The 20592-nt window shown below is 44.3% G+C and overlaps 2 protein-coding genes across 2 annotated transcripts in view; both read right to left on the reverse strand.

The window, feature by feature from the left end:
- On the reverse strand, nt 1-2690 carry LOC118783378 (heat shock protein beta-1-like). Its single transcript, XM_036537224.1, has 3 exons — nt 2315-2690; nt 1075-1138; nt 1-485 (listed from the first exon to the last, which is right to left on the reverse strand). The coding sequence occupies exons 1-3, from the start codon at nt 2688-2690 to the stop codon at nt 335-337; spliced, it is 591 nt and encodes a 196-aa protein (XP_036393117.1). The 3' UTR covers nt 1-334.
- A 3358-nt stretch (nt 2691-6048) lies between these two features.
- The window catches only part of LOC118783826 (serine/arginine repetitive matrix protein 3-like), a 49245-nt gene continuing 34701 nt past the window's right edge, over nt 6049-20592 (reverse strand). Inside the window, exons 7-16 of the mRNA XM_036537784.1 lie at nt 20284-20319; nt 20015-20065; nt 19416-19514; nt 18222-18417; nt 15205-15273; nt 14988-15092; nt 11726-12102; nt 10954-11211; nt 9634-9768; nt 6049-7078 (exon numbers count right to left, since the gene is read on the reverse strand). Coding sequence (XP_036393677.1) covers nt 6922-7078; nt 9634-9768; nt 10954-11211; nt 11726-12102; nt 14988-15092; nt 15205-15273; nt 18222-18417; nt 19416-19514; nt 20015-20065; nt 20284-20319 — 1483 coding nt within the window. The 3' untranslated portion in view covers nt 6049-6921. The remainder of the gene's footprint in view (nt 7079-9633; nt 9769-10953; nt 11212-11725; nt 12103-14987; nt 15093-15204; nt 15274-18221; nt 18418-19415; nt 19515-20014; nt 20066-20283; nt 20320-20592) is intronic.

Consider the following 20592-nt stretch of genomic DNA (forward strand, 5'->3'; position numbering starts at 1 on the left):
GTTAATGCAGGAGGCTCGTCAGACTGCGGACAGCTTGCTTATTAGGCAGCTAGTGATAGAAACAGAGGGGGGGGGGGGTAGCTGGAGTGACTGGATATTCACTTAAATTCAGTAAAAGCGTATAATTCTTACACAACAAGCATAAAGGCACACATTGCAGGTGCATTTACAAAGCAAACACAGCCTCCTAAGGTTGGTTCATTGAGAGAGAGGACTGGATGGCAGGAGCGACCCGTCTCAGAAGGAATAGTGGCAGTGAGTGATTCTCAGTGGATTGCACTTGTGGGCTGGCATCTGCGGCAGTGCTGGTACAGCGCCACCTGCTGGGGGGAGTTTACTTCTTAAGCTCCATCTTGGACTTGGACACGGGGATGGCGATCTCGTTGGCGTGGGTCTCTGACTTCGGCAGCGGGGCCTCCACCGTCAGCACGCCCTCCGGAGAGAGGGAGGAGGTGACATTCTCAGCGTCGGCACCAGGGGGCAGCCTGCAGCAAGGAGAGACCACAGAGTGTCCCACATCTATCTGCAATGATGAGCAGGGGGGTCTGCTCAACAGAGATTTACAGTTGTGTATTTAACGGGGAGATCCCCATGTAACCTGAGTATGCTCTGTTGCATCACCATGAGATCACCATGTGTTTCTAAGTTACAACAGTGGAATATAATCTGAACCTAAAGGAATAGTTCCAGAACACACTGCCACAGGCAACTGGTCTTGATTTTCTGTTATTTCTGTTAATGGGCAGCAGTGTAGCATAGTGATATGGGAGCAGGACTCATAACCAAAGGGTTGCTGGTTTGATTCCCATTAACTGCTGTACCCTTGCGCAAGGCACTTAACCCAGAACAGCCTCACAAAAAAGTCCAAATGTATAAATGTATGACATGTAAAAACTGTGACCTATGTTGCTCTGGATAGACTGCACGGACACATCTGCCTGAGAACTGACTCACTCATGGTTGCAGCCATCATTTTTCTGCAACTTTCACAGTTTTTCCTCAGAGAGCTGAGGACAGATGTTGCATGGATCCAGGGGTGAGTGCATCTCTGGGGGGGGGGGGGGGGGCACTCACGTGTATTTCCTGGTGAAGTTTCTGGAAACGTAGCCATGCTCATCGCGCCTCTCCTCGTGTTTCCCTGCAGACAGAACAGACATTCGCAGGTTAGCCTGAGAACAGCTGAACTCACAGATGTGAAATCACGCACCCCTTATCCGGTTTCTGTGTCTGTGGTTAGCGTTTCACAGGTGGAGTGATAATGCAAGCCTGCGACTGAGCATTCTCCCTTTTTTTTGGGGGGTGGGGGGGGGGGGTCTTCTGCAGCTGGAAAATGATCTTCTCTCTGTTGACTGCTGACAAACCACCGTTGTGAACAAATGATTTGGAATATGATTTCCAGCCACTCATTGAAAGTAGGTTTACCTCATTCCAATACATTCTTTCTCTGAGCCACATAAAGACGTAAAGTGCAATGGGATCAATGCACAAAGTCAGACATTACTTGATTACTTTGCAGTTACAAACTAACATTGGATATGGAGTTTCAGTGTGTAAATCTGTAAATACAAACATAACAGCAAGGAATAGTATACATTAATAATAATTATTTCAGTAGGAACTTGAAAAAGTTGATATTCAGTCTTTGTAGTTGTGCTTAGAGCATATAGGGGATACAGAGGATGTTATCAAGGATGTTATAAATTTACCAAAATTTACTAGTTTATCTGGGGAGTAGAGACACAGACAGCCACAAAGAGATGACTGAGCATAGGGTTTCAGTGCAAAAAAATGACATTTTCTGTGAGAGCTCAATCAATCAAGTGTTCAGCCCTATTGCCTCCCAATTGCACTTTTCTGCCTTGTGATTTTTTTATGATTATTTTTTTATGATCTGATGTACTTTCCACTCCAGTTCCATCTGCCAGTGTTTAGATCTGGGGATTCTGGAGGGCTGAATGCCAGCAGCGAGTAACTGCTTTAATCTCTCCATCTCATCCCCCAAACAGCGCTGTACTCCTCCCAGCTGAAAACATAGAGATGGGTGATGCTCTCCTACAGCTCCTGCTGCGGTGCGTACATTACACAGTAAAGATGTGCTCAGTCCACTTATCAGTACTGTTGTTTCCCTGTGCTTCTGCCTTCTAGTTACTGGTACAGAACAAACTGGTTTTGGTGCAAGTACTATACCTTCTGAAATTACATGATATTATTGCCATTATATTATTGCCGACGCTCTTATCCAGAGTGACTTACATACGTTACAGTTTTTACAGGTTCAGTGCACAAACATCAGCTCGCGATAACGGGGACTCACCAGTGATCTCCACGACGCCGTCCTTGGTCTTCACCACCAGCTCCTCGGGGGAGAAGTGGTTGACGTCCAGGCTGACCTTCCAGATGTTCTGGGAGTGCCGGATTTCGGACATGCCACCCCTGAGCTGGCGGGACAGGGCGCGGGCGTACGCCGCCGCCGGGGGAGGGGACATGAAGGTGCCGGGCGAGCCCTCCAGCATGGAGCCAGGTGGGCGGAGGTACCCGGGCCAGTGGGCGCTGGCCGTTTGGTACCAGTCGTCCATCATGGCGGGCATGCCGAAGGCCTGGTCGAAGATCCGGCTGCCCTGGTTCCAGTCTCGGAAGGGGTCCCAGCTGGGGTGGCGCAGGAGGGTGAAGGGGACTTGTCTCTCAGCCATCGTTCTCACCGGAGCCCAGAAGAAGCCTCTGCCTTGCAGGAGCCAGAGAAACCGAGGGTGGTGTCTCCCCTGGTCCAGGGGCTTTATAAACACCTACACACCCCCCTCACGCCCCCCGCTTAGATATTTATAGAGGGGCCAGGGGTGACTATTCGTGGAAGGCATACCGCCAAAGTGGGATTGGAGTAAAAACCCCAGCCTGACGCAGCTGCCTGACAATGGAAATCTCCTCCATGTCATTAACGGCTCGGTGAGGAATCCGGGGGCTTGTCAACCGTCTCCTGTTGCGACACAACAAACCCAGCCCTACTCAGCAGAATCGGGGGCAGGGCCGGTGGCATGGGCTTACTGTCTGCACTCAACAGCTGCGGAGGAAAGGAATCACTCTACCAGCAAGAGATCTCTTCTGTCTGCATTAACAGTCTCAGAGCCCCAGACCCTAAACTCCCCATCACACATAAAGAGGTTTGTCTGATTCACCTCTAAGGTGCACTTTAGAGCTTAAATGGGAGCTAAGGAGCTGGCTGCAAATATATGCTTTTTGTACTCTAGGTACAATCCTCTTTCAGCTTGAGTGTTATGCCTTTTGGGAAAATATGGGAAAATGTTCTGTTTTTTTCCTTTTCTGTCACATCTGACCAGAAAAGGCTTCCAAAATGCTGTCACATACATTCATTTTAAAAAAGGGGGACAGATCTGGCGTGATTTTGGAAAAACAACATATCTACCAGAGAGGGGACGATAAATGGAGTTTAACTACTAAAGTGTGAAGATACTCAAATCCATTTTTCAGGGCTGGAAAAAAAAACAAACATTAGCACCCCCCCCAGAGTTGTGTCAATCAAATAGCACATGCTAAAGCACTCAAGCTTTGCCACCGCAGTGCCTCTTAGATTGCGAAACACCAAAATACCTTTCACAGTATATCCTCCATATGTAACTGCAGGGATTTCAGGTAATGCGATACTATCATGTGCGCAGCCCAAAGACGCAGCGCCTTGTGGTGTTTCTGGAAGGAATGCGGTGATGATGGCGGATCGCTCGCAGGATGGGGATACCCCGAGGTCAGAAAACACAGAAACCGCACAGACGTGGCGGGGACATCGGGAGATAAAAGAAGGGACACCGATAAGGAGATGGGTGATGTGGTGACACGGGACAGACAGAGACACCGCTGCCCAACATGGGCACAGCACGGTCACAGCACAGGGGCAATGTGCAGCAGCAGTGATGCGTGGGCTGTCTCAGCAACGGCCCGGTTCTGCCTCAGTGTTCAGTGACAATGTTTGCCCATCTACAGAAAGCATTTCCCTGTGATCGCATCAAAGTGCGGGGATTTTTTGCAGGCATGCTGTCCGGAGGAGCATTTATTTGTATGTTGACACTGGATTCACATACCTGAACACACATGCTCCCCATTTTCACATGCCGTGCCTACCAAAGGCTTGGTGGGTTTTTACCGCAACACAAAGGCAGCAGAGAAAGGAGGAAAACCCTTGGATTATGGGCTGCTGTGAGTCACGTTTCAGCTGTCTGAAGTTTTTCATATCACATAGACAGGACTGCAGATCCAGTTCATATTAATGCTTTTCTGTCTTGGCATGATCCTGAGTTTCACATATGTGACGAGTGCCATTTCCTCAATGTCTGTGGAATCCATGGCCATTCACATCTGCACCCCAAAAATCGTGGTCCCTTGTGAGGCTATGGCATTTTATCACATAGCATATCAGCGAGGTTATATTTCTTTCCCTAGCAGACCGTGCATACCAAATCTCTTTACCATTCAATAAATGATACCGTGAGGTAGCAACCTTACTGAAGAATAGATGAACAAAGATAATGGATCAGAACTATCATGGAGAGTCCTCATTATTCATGTATTGCAGGCCTACTCAGCGTTGGTTCTTGAAGGCTACAATATCTGCAGGCCTTCTGTTCAGCCAAACACTTGACCACATGACTCATTATCATTATCTTGATTGAACCAATACAGCTTGCCTCCCCAGCTTTAAAAATGTTGCTGGCTTAAAAAAACAAATTAAACTGCAAAACCATCCCACCCAAGGCCTTGAGTTGAGAATTGAACCTCTAATGTAGTGAGACAAACTGGAAAAAAAAACTGAATTGCCATTTGTGTACATTTTATTTAACTGTGTAACTGCTACACTACAACAACTGACTTTAATACAATCAAAAAGGTGAAAATTCCTCAACGTATGTATTTACTATAACCGACAAAATAGGGTTACATTTTGCATGTAACAATCAGTAAGTGACAGAGAGACCGATAACTTAAAAGGAAGACTGAGGGTTCCCTGATTGCACGAGATCAGTACATTTAGAAATTCAGAGACATTTCTGCACATGTGCTGACAGACCTTTCTCTATACTTCTGCCACTAGGAAATCACTGACAAGAGAAAGCATCAGCAAACATGGGTATGTGGACCATTAATACACAAATGCAAAGCTTAAATCAAACAAGAAACCAGCCCACGTATAAGAACCACGGCATAACACTGGCTAAGCCAGCTTGGGCCCATAAAGCATACTATACATCTTGTGACACAAATCAGACAAGATCAGATGTCAGACTCTTCAAATCTTATGTCTTTTTCCCCAGGAAGGAAAAGCTTAGGGTGAGATTAGGAATATCATTAAAACCACTGAACAAGTTGCATTCATCAGATGTGAAGATGTTAAAATAATCATGTCAAACATGTCTCTGAAATATCTGCTCTCCAAAAATGTGTGAGCAGCAATAAACCATGGAATTGTTTTTTTTACAAGGTAGGTAGTTGTTATAAATAAATAAATACATAAATACATGAATAATAAATAAATAAATAAATAAATAGGTCTCAAAAAAGTGTTGGTTGAAAATGAGCTTGTAGGAATACATGTGTCTGTCATGTGGTCTCGTTTCAGTTTACCGAAACTGCTACTCACAAGTCAGAATGAAGTCAAATAAATTATGAACAACCGAAGAATCAGATGTATTAAATGTACAGATAATCTGATTTAGTCAGATGCATGTCTATCTGTAACTATCCGCAACAATGACGTAGTGCTAAAAATAATCGAATAAAGGCCTTCGTTTCAGAGAGCCACTGTGTAAGTGAGTAGATGGGTCAGTGTTGGAAACAATGACAGCAGCGAGGAGGGGTAAGATGGTCAAAGCCATGTCTCTCCCAGGTGCAACATGCTGAGCTTCCACAAAGCCTTAACTGAAATGATGTGGAATGTGTGGTGCATAGTTAACAACCAGAACAAATGGTTCCAAAGCAACATCAAAAGTTACACAGCACTCCTCCTACAAGCAAGATCTGTGCTATTACATGAAGCCATTTTTGTTGTTTTTTTTTTTTTTGTTCTTGTGATAGTTGATCTCCCTGCTTCTGACAATATAACAAAAAAAGACTGCTTTTCTTGCTCTTGTGGAAGCAGAACTACAGTTTACAAATTTTTAAATTTCCTTAGTTTTGACACAAAAATTTCTGCCTATATTTCGCCCTGCTTTGCTTGCTTCAAACTGGACAGCACTTTTGAGGAAATGAGAGACAGAGAGAGAATACAGAATGAAGTCAGTGTTGAGGAACAGTCTTTCAAAAAAAGGAGGTACAGAGATGAGTTGGAGGGAGGTTTCTAAAGAGAGAAGCGCCTCAGTCAAATCAGAACTGTCTCATATGAGCTCATCTGTTTCTATTCTCAGTCAAAGAGTCAGGGGACGAGAAAATTAGCTCCACCGATCCAGTGCTTTGTTCTTCAGACTCAACATCAATCTGGAAACAACCTGCCTGTGGGCCATTAAACCAATGAGGTAAAGTCAATACACATTTCCCCTTTGTGATCCTGGCTCCACAGTGATATAAAACTCGAGGGAGACGGCACTCCTGAAGGGACATTATAAGTAAAAGACAAAGCTAAAAACACTCATCCTACAGCAGGATGGCTGGCTAAGCACTGGCAGAAAGGAGCATGGAAAGATTTATTCATCATACATTTACTCCGTCTGTTCTCATCTTCCCCTGACTTGTTGGTGGTTTGATGATCTTATCTCCTGGTGCCTGGTGTCGATTCCAGATTTGATCCCTTTTGGACCACTGAGTGCTCAGTGAGTTTCCTCCAACCCTGAGCACAGGGCCTCAGGACGGGCAGGGCATGGTGACGCTGTGTCCGGGGGGAGAGTGGGTGGGGTATGGCAGGGCGGGGCAGGTGGGCGTGGTCCCTCAGAAGCCGCCGCTCCTCTCCGAGCTGCCTCCGCTGTAGTAGCTGCTGGGGTTGCGGCGGGGGCTCCCGGTGTAGCTGCGCATGGTGGAGCAGCTGCTCAGAGAGCTGGGGGAGGATGGACTGGGCCTGTAATACGGGATGGGCCTCTTGCGAGCGCTGGGCGGGGCAGGGGCGGGGTTAAGGGGTTGGGGTGGGGTTAGGGCCGGGGTTGGGTAAAGAGAGAAGAGATGTGACAATATGGTCTACCTCACATCAGCGAGTGTTTGCTTCTGCTTCTGCTTTTTCAAGACTTTTTTTTATCTTAAACTGAATTTATGTTAGGTCATTCCAAATTCCTGTCTTTCTTGCAAATCTAGTCTGAAATGAGTCTTTTGATATTATTTTGTTCAGAAGTTGTCACAAAAGAAGACATTTGATGGTCTATGAAGTGGTGATGAGATAGTTAGGCTTCACCAATCAATCACTGGTTGAAGCCCATGTTTTCCAATAATAACCGATCTGAACCAATCAAAATGCTTTGCTGTACACTGCAGCCCAGGGATTGGTTCAAACTGAGTCAATATTAGAACAGGGAAGATCCACAAATGAACTGATTTATGAATTCTCACTCATCACCACTGTACTGTGATTAGACATTAGTAGGACATGTAAAGCAGTTGTCAGTACCAGGGTTGCCAGATCTTCCCTCTTTATCCAGACTTGTTTTACACCAGTTAAAGAGAAGAACATGATGCATACCACTGCATATTCCTAAGATAATTTTATCATTATTTTCAAAACAACTGAAAGATTTTTTTAATCCGAATGTGGCTCCATATCAATGGAGGATTTGAAAAATGAGTTTTATTGGCAGTGTATCAGATTGGTGCTGAGATATTCTGCAAAGGCAGCAGTGGAAAAGTGTGATATCATCATTTTGTGATGTGATACCATCATTCGTGACAACATTCTGGCTTGAATAATGGCTTTGCTGCCTTCATCTGGCAATCCTGGTGGGTACACATGCCCACACACCCTTCCGATAAAGAGAGTTAGCCCAGGCAGGGTGCTGACATACTGGGCACTGACTCATGCCCAATGCCCACTGGTTCTGCCTACTCCTTCTGCCTACTGTCAGTGAGTAAAGAGCTGTTAGCCAGCGTGAACACAGATCACAGGTGTTAGACACAGCAAGAATCAGGAATCAGATCTGAACCCAGTTTAAGTGCTATCAAGATCCTTAACACAGATTCATATGAGTGCTCTGTTTCAAATAACAAAAAGACACAAAAAGGTAACCTGGGGCGGCCTTTCCAAGACTAGCACTGGCCAATTCATTTTCACGGAGGGAAGACGATCTCTAAACGTATCTTTTCTGGTTATGCTTTACAACACTTGTTTGTGTCTTTACCACTCAGTGCAAACGTTTACACCGTGTAAAGAGGAGAAAAGGGCCAAGCTGCAGTATATTGTGTGATGCATGAGGAGTTACGGGAGCACAAACTGCTGTCATGTGGAGGCTGGTCTTGAACAGTGTGTTGACAGTGCTCCTCCTACCCTGCGCCTGGCCAGGAATATACACTCCCACGAAGTAAGAACATATTACACAAACTGCAGAACAGCCCCTCCCACAACTCTGGAGAGAGCTCAGTAATCACCTGATAGCACTTGGTACCGATATCAACATGTTATACGACATTAGGAGACGGTTAGCGCTGTGGTAATTGGATAACCTTGGTGAGGTTTTTAGTGAATTTTAAACAAAGACAGGATGTGAAGAGGGTATCTGTATACAGGAGGCACGTTCTCAACAGGACCGGGAAAACAAGTCTTGCTGCATGGCAACCGTTACCATAGTAACCCTGGCTGCAGCTTGGCAGCATTCCTCCGTCTTCGAGGGGGAGTGAGGGAGTGGGGGGGGGGGGGGGTAGAAACCTTAACGCAGGAGTGGGGGAAACAAGTGAAAAATACAATGTATAACGTGAGAAAGCAGACGTGTGACAGGTGGATACTGCAGGATATTTACCGGAACACTGCCCGGGTCGATCATGCACAACAGCAAGTCTGAAAAATCTACAAACAAGGGGATTTTGGAATTTCTGTAACTAATTATCTACTTATTATTACCAATCAAAAAATATGTGCTGACAAGATATTTTCCTTATTTTTATGAAATATTTACAAAATTAATTTTGATGAAAGATCTGGACCATTTGTTTCTCATAGCCATACCATCGGTTCCCAAAGTGTAAATATTAAATGTGCAATAATTTCACGTTTTTTTCCCTGTAATATTACTCTGCTTGAAAGAGAGCACTGAATCTCCAGCAGATGCCAGTGTTAGCCTTCTTTTTAGTTTCACTACTAAAGAGCAGATTTCACATTTTCCCAAAAAGTGAGTCATTCTCATATCTAGCCCAAACATCGTGGGCAGTCATTAAGGTCTGTTCAATACATCAGTGAAACAAAGGAGAGATCACATTACAAACGATACCATTTCCAAGAATGAGGGCTATGATGGCGAATGACATCATTTATTGGCCCAAGCAGAGAACCTGCATAACATACATTTTACACATACCCCATTTTAAACTGCTGGACAAAGGAGAGGGCATGCTCCCACATTGTTGATGCATAAAGCACTGTATTTCTTTCTGGGCCGATCATCAAATGACACTCTTGGAGGGGGTGGATAGCAGTCACCATGTTGAAGACCTTGCCCTCCATCTTACCTGGTGATCCTCCTCGCCTCCATGAAGCTGGGGGAGTCACTCCTCCTCTTTCGGATGGGGGAGTAGGTCCGCGAGCGATGCCGAGACCTGCCCTCGGTGTCGGTGTGCGGAGCGTGTCCTTCACTGTCCTTCTCCCTGCAAACCCACACACAGAGGAGCGTTGAGTCCGTCCCAGACCACCTACCTGTCCACCTCAGCCTTTACCAGGAGTACGCTAAAATAAAGATGGCCTTCTACTGTCAATGCTCACCAGAGCTCAGCACATTACATTACATTTTAGTCATTTAGAAGATGCTCTTACCCACAGCAACTTACATATATTATAGTTTTTTGACATGTTATCCATTTACATAGCTGGATATTTACTGAGGCCATTGTGAGCTATGTATCTTTCCCAAGGGTACAACAGCAGTGCCCCAGCAGGGAATCAAAACTGCAACCTTTCAGTTATGAGCCCTGCTCCTCACCCACTATGCTACACTGCACAGGTATCAATTTATATTTGCCTTTTATGTCCACAAAGTTATTGCTAATTGCTAACCGCTAACTGCTGTTGTATTGTATTGCTTCATAACTTCAGCTAAACCGCCACACTCAACATGCAGACAACAATGTGGATGAAGTTTGTGGTTTAGGTGGCTAATCAGTGGTTTATCTGAATAATCCGTGCCCTCTCTGTGACATACCCCTATCACCAGCTCTTGGCTCAGCCCCAAACTCTCAACCCTTTATGTAATTTCACACGCTATATAAAAAGGAACCCTTGCGTAACACTCAGACGGTGCTTGCCTGCAGTTACAAGGTGCTCACTTACATAATGCCACTTATTACTGTGGTGCCACTTTTTCCATGCTAGTAACGGCTGTGCTGATATGTTTTGTTTTTTTGCCATGCAGTCTCCTGAAAAAAGACCTGAAAATTCCCCTCAAGAGGAACAATTAGAACGGGGACCTTGTCAAAAAGTGAAAGCAGTCTGGCTTTAGCAGCCCTCAAAAGAGTACCCCGTCTCAGACACAAGCCCAGATTCGATCTGACTGTAACATGACTTCAAAGCAGATAGAAGCAAGTTGCATACATATATTTTCAGTTGCTCTCTGGCTTTTCTGCATTAACTGCGCTAAGTCACGATACTGAGCTCACGCCGATAGTAAGACACACTTCCTTTAAATTCATTATTCAAAGCTGAGGGGAAAAAAATGCATTGTGGTGTATTTGAACAGAGACGATGGCTAAGTCTCTGAGGATTGCTATGCTGATAGTTGCTCCCTCATCACAGAGCTTATTTAGGGAGTGTCGGGGGAGGCGGCCACAGCACTGTACCTGGAGTTATTCTGCCTGCCGTGCGGGGACTCGGCCCTGCTGCTGCGCTGGTGGGAGCGAGATCGGGAACGGGAGCGAGATCGGGTCCGGGACGGGGTGTGGGATCGGGAACGGGAGTAGCTGCCGCTCCGGGAGCTGCTGCTCTTCCTGCCCCGGCCCGTGTGCCGGCTGCGCCTCGCGGGGGACGCCGAGCTGCTCCGGTGACCGGCCCGCGCCCGTCTGCGCCGGTGCCGGCGGGATGGGCGGCCGCCTCTCGCCCTGTCAGAGCAAAACCACGCTGACATCACACAAGTGACATCACACGAGGCCGCTCACCTCACTGTGAGCTGCCAGTGTATCCCAGGTCATGACCTTTGTGCAGCAACATCACTGTACTCTGAGCTCAGTGTAAAAGTGTATCGTACTCTGAGCTCAGTGTAAAAGTGTATCATACTCTGAGCTCAGTGTAAAAGTGAAGTGTACTCTGAGCTCAGTGTAAAAGTGTATCGTACTCTGAGCTCAGTGTAAAAGTGAAGTGTACTCTGAGCTCAGTGTAAAAGTGAAGTGTACTCTGAGCTCAGTGTAAAAGTGTATCGTACTCTGAGCTCAGTTTAAAAGTGAAGTGTACTCTGAGCTCAGTGTAAGGTTTAACATCATACAGTGGCTTACATGACTCAGAAATAATGTCCACAAAAGTGACGTCCTTCTTCTGGCTCTAACAGAACTGGCAGGAAGGGAGGGATTAGAGAGGACCAGGCTGGTGCATTGCTGTGAAACATGCTGCTTTGCTCACTTTTTCGGATGCCCCCCTTTGTTCCTCTGTGCCTGGCTGTGGTGGGAGTGGGGGGAGTCACTGCTGTGGCCGGAAGAACGGGATCTCCTCGCTGTGACTCTTCTCCGACCCCCACTTTTACCAGAGGACAACGAGGGGGACCGCTTCACACCCCGGCGTCTCTCGTCTCCAGAGGAAGCGTCTCCTGGCGGGACAGGTAACCCAGTCTGCACCACTGAGCCTTCCTGCTGCGGTGACACTGAAGCCCGCAGGTTTGAATTAGCTGTGACTGGTTCAATCTTCTGTGGGGGAAGTTCGAGAAACAAAAAAAATAAAAAAAAAAGAAGAAAGAAGGCCTTAGAAGACTGACCATCAAGGTCAGCTTGCAGGATGATTTTTTTTTAAATAATAATTTAAAATTTCCAAAAGAAAATAATACCTAGATTACGGCTTACAGACAGTCCTCTTTGGTGTAGCGCATGCAATGTTTGTCATGCAAACTCATACTTCCGGAAAGAAGGAACGAACAAAAAAGAAACCTCAAAAGAACAAGAAGAGGAAAAATTATCGAAAATATGAATCAAATCAAGTTCTACAGAAGAAGTGGAGAGTACAGCAGAAACTATAACCAAGACCAGAGAGAAGTTATAAAGAGGAAAAATGAGGACTTTTGCAGTTTTAGCAATGACTAAATAATGAAACGGAAGAAACAACTTGACAGAACATCACAGAAATGGAAGGAAACAAAATCAGAAAGTTTCACAAATATAGTAATTGATCAAATAAAAAAAAAAAACAGTTCTGAATTTAGTCAATAGATTTTTGATTGTGGATTTTTTCCTGCAGACAACTGCTGAGATGTGAAACACTGACCCATTTCTCGTTTAACCGTTATTTTTTATTTTATTTTAATTTTTTTTTGAATCCCTTTTGGTTAGCATCCACTTACCAATAAAGTGGTATTCCCTCCTTTAGTAGGTAAGTTATGAGGAAAAGGAAAAAGTGGGGCAACATAAGTGCATCATTAGAGTCACAAAATGCAAGAGAAAAAGACAACAAACCCTTCCTTGGTGGTGAAATATGAACAATGTATGGGGTATAAATCACAATGTCCAAGGAACTCTCACACTAAGGTAAGTTTCCAAACCACTCACTCTGGCCCATCCAGATGCAGGCAATGGCATCATCGTGGCACAATGCATTGTGGGAAACAAGTGGTTTAGACTGAGAATCTTTTTTTTTTCATTTCCAAATCCCCACGCTTAAAACTGACAGCCCATTGTATAAATGACACGCATGTGCTCTCTCTCATGATACACATATCTGTTTTTAGCATGTCATGGCTGTGTGAACATGTGTACTGATTGTGTTCCGAAATAGCAATGTCCTCTGTTCTCTGACCTTGGAGAAGGATACAATGAATTTTTTTTCAGTGAATTGCCTGTGTATTTTCTATTACATTAACATTACAACTGAACCATCCCAGTGCATAACCATAAATAGATATAATTACAGATATAAAGTATATTGATACCTGTGAAACTGTAAAACAGTGACTACAGACAATAGCAAGAATAGAAGTACAGTTAAGTAAAGATGGCAGTGTTTAAGAAACTATTATTTATGCATGTGCGTGCGTGTGTGTGTGTGTGTGTGTTTAAGGATGTCTGTATAACATTATCTTTCACAGGAAAGAGCACAGAAAAACCTTGCAGGACCATTGGACTATTCAAGATGACATATCAGTGAAGATATCTGGCCCTCTTATATAAATAAAGACTACTACAGAAAAAAAATGTGGAATTTAAAACAGCAAAGTGGACCCTTTCTCTTACCCAAAGGACCCATCACCCCCACTACCTTCTGACCTTTTGCTGAAAGGATCCTGTGGCTGAGACCAGAACGAGACCAGAATACCCACAGCTCCAATTTATCTTACACCGAGCTTCCTTCTCCAAAGTCTCCATACTGGCGAAATGTAAGCTGCTTTTTAACTGCACAGGGAAAATGGCTTTTCCCCCATAGAGGTCACTGCACAGGTGACAGAGAAGCTTCATGATATTCACAGGCTGGGACGACTGTCACTTTTAAAAATGATAAAATTGCCTTGATTTTGTTTCTTGTTGCAACAGCTCCTGCACAATTATAGACAGCACATCATACTAAGAGGAACTGTTCTGTACATCTGAGGATTCTCAGACTTATCATTGGCAACTAGACAGACGAGCAACATCCATGCATTATAAAAAGTCTACGTTTGTAATGCTAATCACTTCATAAAGCGCATCACACAGACCCATGGTACTCTCCCATATAACCTACATCGTAACATCAATTGTACCACGGTGCGGAAATTAATTTAATGAAATGGTGAGGATGACAGACGTTAAATCCTGGCAGTACGTGTTTGATAGTTCTCTGTTTGTGCCTTTCTTGTGAGAAGGAAGCACTAGGCACTGCTAGTCAGCTAGTAACATTGTTTTTGACTGATGTGTGTGTATGTGCACTGGAGGTAAAAGAAAAGTTAAAGGATACAAATGCAGCAGCATTTCCGTCAGACAAAACGTACACAGGAACATCACATGAACATGATCAGTTATCTCTTAGCTCTGTCAAAATGCGTGTCTTTGTCAGTACAGGACAGGACAGTTAAAATGACTAAATGCTACTGTGTGATTCCGACGCAGAAAACAGACCGCCACAGTAAAGATGAAATACAAACTACCACCAATGCCATTGACAAGTCTTAGTACACCTACAATAGAGAAGTGGAAGTTAACATGGAATGAGTTTACAGAGAGGGACAGACAGGGAGGGGCTGGACAGACAGGGGTGAATTCTACTGACAAGTTCTGCGGGAAGTACTGCTATATAAAATAATCAATAAATAAAAAAGAAACTGGACATAATTTGAGTTTTAGGGAAAGCTGGTCATAATAATATTACATGAATACTAATAATTACCCCTGAAAGAAACCACTGTATTGAATTAAGAAGAAAGGAAAAGTCCAACACTAAGGTGTTTCTCAGAATCTGGTCTGCGTCAGGAGAGCGCTGAGAGTTACCTACCTTATCCTACGCCAATGAAGGACACGCAAGCAATGCAAAAACAGAAAAGAAAAGCAAAGAAAGGCAGAAAAGGGGGAAATATGCTCTCTGCGGCAGAGGGCAAAAAGGGGAAAACACAATGTATTCTTTAGTAAGGGGTCCTGAGAGCAACTGGCAAACAGAACAAAAATTAACACATAAACCAAAAGAACTAAGGTATACTTGTAAGCATTACTTTGTGTAGTTTCTTGTTGAAAAATGCAGAGATGGTGGTTTGTGGAGAATGGCAGAAGAGGTGAGAGACAGGGGTGAAAATGGAGACCCGCAGCTGGGTGAGAGGCTGAAAGACACCGCACAGACAGAGCTGCGAATGCATGCAGGGTTTGACAGACGGCAGGAGACAGAAAGCACCAGTCTGGCAGAGAAGCTGGGAAGGGAATCAAACGCGTCACCACCTGGGTGGCGAACACGACCAGAGTCAGCTCTTCCAAAAGGGACTCCAGGACCATCAGAGATTTCCTCTAAAGGGATGTTCAGACACACTGAGGCCATGCGAGAGCCTGTTCATACCCTGCATCTGTCCTGCTCTACGTACCTGTGTCCAGAGAGGACACGCATCCCTTCTGATAATTTATCACGTTGTGGTAAATACAGTATATCGAATCTGTGAAATTAAGTCTCCAACATATTATCCGAAAATGCATAACGTAAAATGAGACAGAAATGGATAGGTAATGACTTATTTTAAGGATATGCATTAAACAGATTCTGAAACTGAAATTATGCCTGCCATGTTAAGATCTAAAATAGTCATTTTTGCCCACCGACCCTGATGATGACAAAATAATATGTGTATCTGAGCAATTTCAAATCTAAAACTTAACTAGCAAGGCAATGTTTGCTTTCCAGGGAGGTTCAACATTACAGACTTAGACTGAGAGTACTTTCTTGCACCACTCTGGAATTTAACTGAATAAAGATACAGGGAGAATGCTACACGGATAAGATAAAAGCCAGCCATAGTACTGCACTATACCTCAAGCAGACACTAAAATAGAGCGTGTGGAATTCATATACCCTCCAGAGGGACGAACATATAGCCCTCGATATTAAGTGTCCTCTTATGCTGCCAAGCGATAAAATACTGCTGTCTGTATTACTGCTGATAGTGGAAGGACATCATTTGACAGATATATTGTCAACATCAGTGCACAGTCTGACAGAGGTGATGCTGCAATCTATAGCCAACAAGCAACTTCAGACAGAGAAAGATGGAACATATCATGTCTCTCCAACACCTCATGGCTGTGAGCTTTTTCAGAACATATGCAGCTACCACTGAATTGAGCACACTGTGTTTTATGTCAAGTGTATTTAAAAGAGGATTAAGACTTTATCCTACTTCATCCATGTTCAGAACATATTGTACGGGTTCTTTTTTCATTAGCAAGGTACAAAATGTTGGGCATTTACTGATGAACACAACTTAAATGAAAGGTAAATCAAGTATTCACAGATGAATGAAACTTACCAATGAAAGAAGGCAAGAGAAATAAACATACAGACTGGATGAATTCTATGAGAATACATCTGTGGATTACTTTTAAAAGGAATGTTCCGAGGTAGATTCAGGGTACAGTTGTCATGTAATCCATTATGTCATAGCTAAAAAATTATTGTGTTTACGTGTTTGATTTTGTTCATAAGGAGCGATTTTCAATATTTAAAAACCTACCAGCTTGCTAAAGGACATTAATTGTATAAAAAAGGCATGGATGTAGACTGACTTCATCCATAATAAGATAACTGGAGACATTTATTATGAAACTGATCAAGTGGTCAAAGTAATCAGTCTATTCAAGGGCTTACAGAATGTTCCTGGATCATCAAGATGTTATGAGTGTTTATCATTCTATTATAATTACTATTATCCCACTGTTATTGTTTGTATACCTGGTGTTTGAAATACATTTTAGAAAGATCTCCATGTTTCTGCTTTTAAAACTTATTGAGAAGTGTGTTTTCAAGTAGTCTGTATTTGAAAATTACATCCAGGAAGAGAGCTTGGCTGGTTATGCCAAGCATATGTGAGCAAACATTGTTTAAAAGGCATTTTAATAAGTGACTGTTGAAATGCAGCAAAGCCCCTTCCGTAAGAGAACATCCTTGCCTTTTCAAAGGTTCAATACATATTGAGAGGTCCCAAATGAACCATGAGAAAAACAGTCCTCAAGTACCTTTGGAGTCCTTCACTGGAGCCTGGAGAAGTTCAGACTGATACCCAATACTAGTTAATACTCCTCAAAGCAGACACTGGCTAAAAAAGGGCATATCCTACCCCAGTAATTACACTGTATCACCTCTTGGTTCAAAATAGGCTTACTGTCCAGATATATTACAGTACTGGTGGGAAAGAAAATCTTGGACAAAACAGAGTTAATTGTGGTGTTCAGGATGTGCGGCAGAGGCTTTCTGAACTGTAATTCAGGTCCAGGCAGTTAACATTCAACACCAATAGCACATGACTGGAGCAGGCTCATATCACTCAGTAGTCAGTTTTCAGAAGCCCATAAACTGCTGTACTTTATGATTTGATGTTTGAGTGTGGAGTGCCATCAGTTTTTATGTTTGGTCATTTCTAGCGCATGTAGGGCCACATATAATTTCATATCCTGCTGTGTCACATAAGAGGCAGTTTTTTTTCTGGGTTATACTGTACTGCTTGACTGATTTATGGTCTTGTGACAAATAAAATGTCTGAACTCTCCAAATTTCTCCAAAGGGGTGTCCTTCGTCATCCCGAATCCTGCCTTACCTCGCAAATCAAGCATGTCAGGAAAGGATGGTATCCTTGAATTTTGTCATCATTCTCGCTCGCCCGGTCATCAATCATAAAACAATCTTCATGCTCTGCAAGACCTTTTTCCGATATCCACACACACAGCTATTGTTGTGACAATGGCTGATAACTGTGGCAATCCAACAACTTTAATACAACTTTTGTTTTAAATGCTAACATAGCACACCACAAGCCACAGCTGAATAGATCATTTAGCTACTTCCTCTGCCATTATAGTTTGCATGAGTTAAAATCATGCAAGTCTAATGCAAGCCTGGCATGTATATGATCAATATAAAATATCACTGAAGATGAGCACTTTAAATCTGACATTCCCTTTTTAACCTCTCTAGTTCCTGTGAGAAAAGACAAATTCGATGGCATGGAAATCAAAGAGAGCGAAAAATGAACAGCAGTTTCATGGGAGGAGGAAAGAGGAAAGTCTGCCAGACAAGCTACTGTTTTTTTTGAGGAAAAGCTTCTTAACTAAACCAAAAAAAACTAAAGAAGTAACCAGCTGGCCAAGTCGATCAGATCAAAGAAAATACAATCAGCACTGAAGGTTAAGTGAGGAAGACCCCAGAGGAGAGGAGGCAGGAGACGTGGGCTGAGGTAGAGAAAAGGACATACATCCTGCGATTTGTGTCCCTTGGCGTGGCTGTTGGACTCGCCGTCCCCGCCGGCCCTGTTGCCATGGTGATGCCCGTTCTGCCAGACTTTGGCGGGGTCAGAGGTGCAGGTTGGGGACAGGGGCGGAGGCCCGCCGGGGCTGGAGCTACTGCTGCCGCGGGCGCGGTGGCTGCCTGCTCGCGGCCTGGAGCTTTGCCTGGCGAGGAGTGAAAAACACAGTCTGTAGCAGAGGGTGGCATCGCAATCACACAGCGAAGCACTGTGCTAAAGCTGTAAGGAACAGGTCTTACACAGTTCAGCCCCAAGGAGGGGCACTGCTGCTGTACCCTTATTACAAAATTATTACACAATTACATAACCGCAAGCTTAGTAAACATCCAGCTGTACCCCTGTATATACGGATGTAAAAACTACCCTGGGTCACTCTCAATAAGCACATCGGCTAAGAAAATAAAGAAGTCATAAGAGCCCTAAGAGCCATAAAAATTAGTGTGGAAAAATATCACTTTCCTGCAACACAGTGAGCTGCGGTTGTGATCAGTAATTAACAGAAGAATTTGTAGGGGCGTCTGGGAAACAGGTAGAAAGAGAGCGAAAGTTTGTGAATGAGGTGGAATGTTGTTTCATGCAAGGTGACTGGCACTGCACTGAACATTTCAATGGCTCAGAGAGATACGCTTTTGTCGTGGAGGGGAAAGGAATGTGAGATCATAGGAACTTGACTGACAACAGAGTACATGTGCCTGGTACCGCTGAACAAGACAGACAAAACTGAGCAAAGTAAGTGGGAAATCTTGGTTGCATTACATAAATCAATCAATACACGTGTTGTGTAACAGTTACACAGCTAATTACTGTTATAAAGCCCGACCTGGATTATTGTGGAAAAGGCATTAGCTAAAAGGTATTAGAAAAGGACTCATTTCGTACAGCTGGTAAAAGAGATAAGGTATTTTATAGGTGTAAGGATTTTGGTTTAGCAGATGGGAAACAGGGATGGAGTTCGTCAATTCAATGGCAAATTGCCACCTAACAATGAAATACAACCAAAAGAGCCTTAGGAGATCATGCCAGCCCTTTAAATGCAGGCAACAGTGAAAGAAAATTGCCCTTGTTGAAGCAGCCAATTTCTGCCTCCAGTCGATTACCAACCCAATGTGTTTGTGCTGTGGATGGCAGTGCAGTGTGGAGTACCTGCTGGAGGCGGGAGAGAGTCTGTCTCCAGAGGCACTGAGAGAGCTGCAGCAGCTTCCTCTGTGATGTGATGCCCCGCTGGGAGAGACCCCGGGGGACCTGCAGAAGCACAGAGAGAGAGAGCGCTCTCCTCAGCCTCCTTTCCACAGACAGGGATGCCACCATGCACTCCTGCATGCACGAACCCACACTCGCACACACGCACGCACTCAAAATCAGGCACTCACGCATGCATGAATGCACGCACGCATGCACAAATGCATGAATGCACGTGCACACGCATGCAATGAAGCCATCACAGCAACGTGCTTCTCTACGGAAGGAGAGACACTCTCTCAGCCGTTGTGTTCACTCTGACAGGATGGAGTTTGTCTCCCTCTGCAGTATATTTTGAACCATCAACTGTGATGCACTCAGCTTTATTCTGCATTCACTGCTCATATCAATGATATGTCTTTCAGATTATGATATCAGGGATTTGTCAGATACTGCTGTGAATATGGATGATTTTGAAATATAGCTGAAGGAAGCATCATCAAGAGGTCATTAAAGGGCAGAGGCAAAGGACTCAAAGCACAGTCCAACACAAGGGTCTTTACCTCTTTCTCTGTTTGTTCTTGCCCTTGCTTGTGTTCTTTGGGCTCCCAGACCTGAAAAAATATAATGCGAAATCGAGGTTGTCATTGAAAAGCTTAGTAAATTAGGATTTCAAACGCACCTCTGCTAACACAGTGATCCACAGTGTGGCAGCCGGAGCTCGAATGGCAGCACACAGTCTGAGTTAATAGCATACGGTGTGACTGCACTGCAGGCATGGTCAAGACGCAGCAGAGTTCCTCCAGGACAGAACGTGGGTGTGCACACTCACCTGTGCCGCTGCCTCCTTCTGGAACCTGACGCAGACCTACAGTGCAGAGAGGACCAGCAGAGTCAGGTAGTGTACACTCCATGTGTAAACTTCTTCTGCATTAAAAAAAACACTCAGCTTTATTGTTTTCTGTGACCCGTACAATCCGCAGTTAGTCTGTAACAACAGGGAATAAATGCTCTCCAACTGCAATCCCCTGTCCCCAAGGCTTTCTTCTACATCCACACTGAATCAAGGCCTAGAGGCTGCACATGCTACAATAGATATATAATGTGTGTGTGTGTGTGTTTGTGTGTGTGTGTGTGTGTG

This window comes from Megalops cyprinoides, chromosome 9 (assembly GCF_013368585.1).
Source record: "Megalops cyprinoides isolate fMegCyp1 chromosome 9, fMegCyp1.pri, whole genome shotgun sequence".
NCBI classification, from domain to species: domain Eukaryota; kingdom Metazoa; phylum Chordata; class Actinopteri; order Elopiformes; family Megalopidae; genus Megalops; species Megalops cyprinoides.

Excerpts from the sequence above, each read along its gene's own strand:
- LOC118783378 (XM_036537224.1), bottom strand. The coding sequence starts at position 2,690 with ATGGCTGAGAGACAAGTCCCCTTCACCCTCCTGCGCCACCCCAGCTGG. Across the intron at positions 1,139-2,314 it reads CGGCGTCGTGGAGATCACTG|GGAAACACGAGGAGAGGCGC; the intron begins GTGAGTCCCCGT and ends TTCTGTCTGCAG. Across the intron at positions 486-1,074 it reads AACTTCACCAGGAAATACAC|GCTGCCCCCTGGTGCCGACG; the intron begins GTGAGTGCCCCC and ends TCCTTGCTGCAG.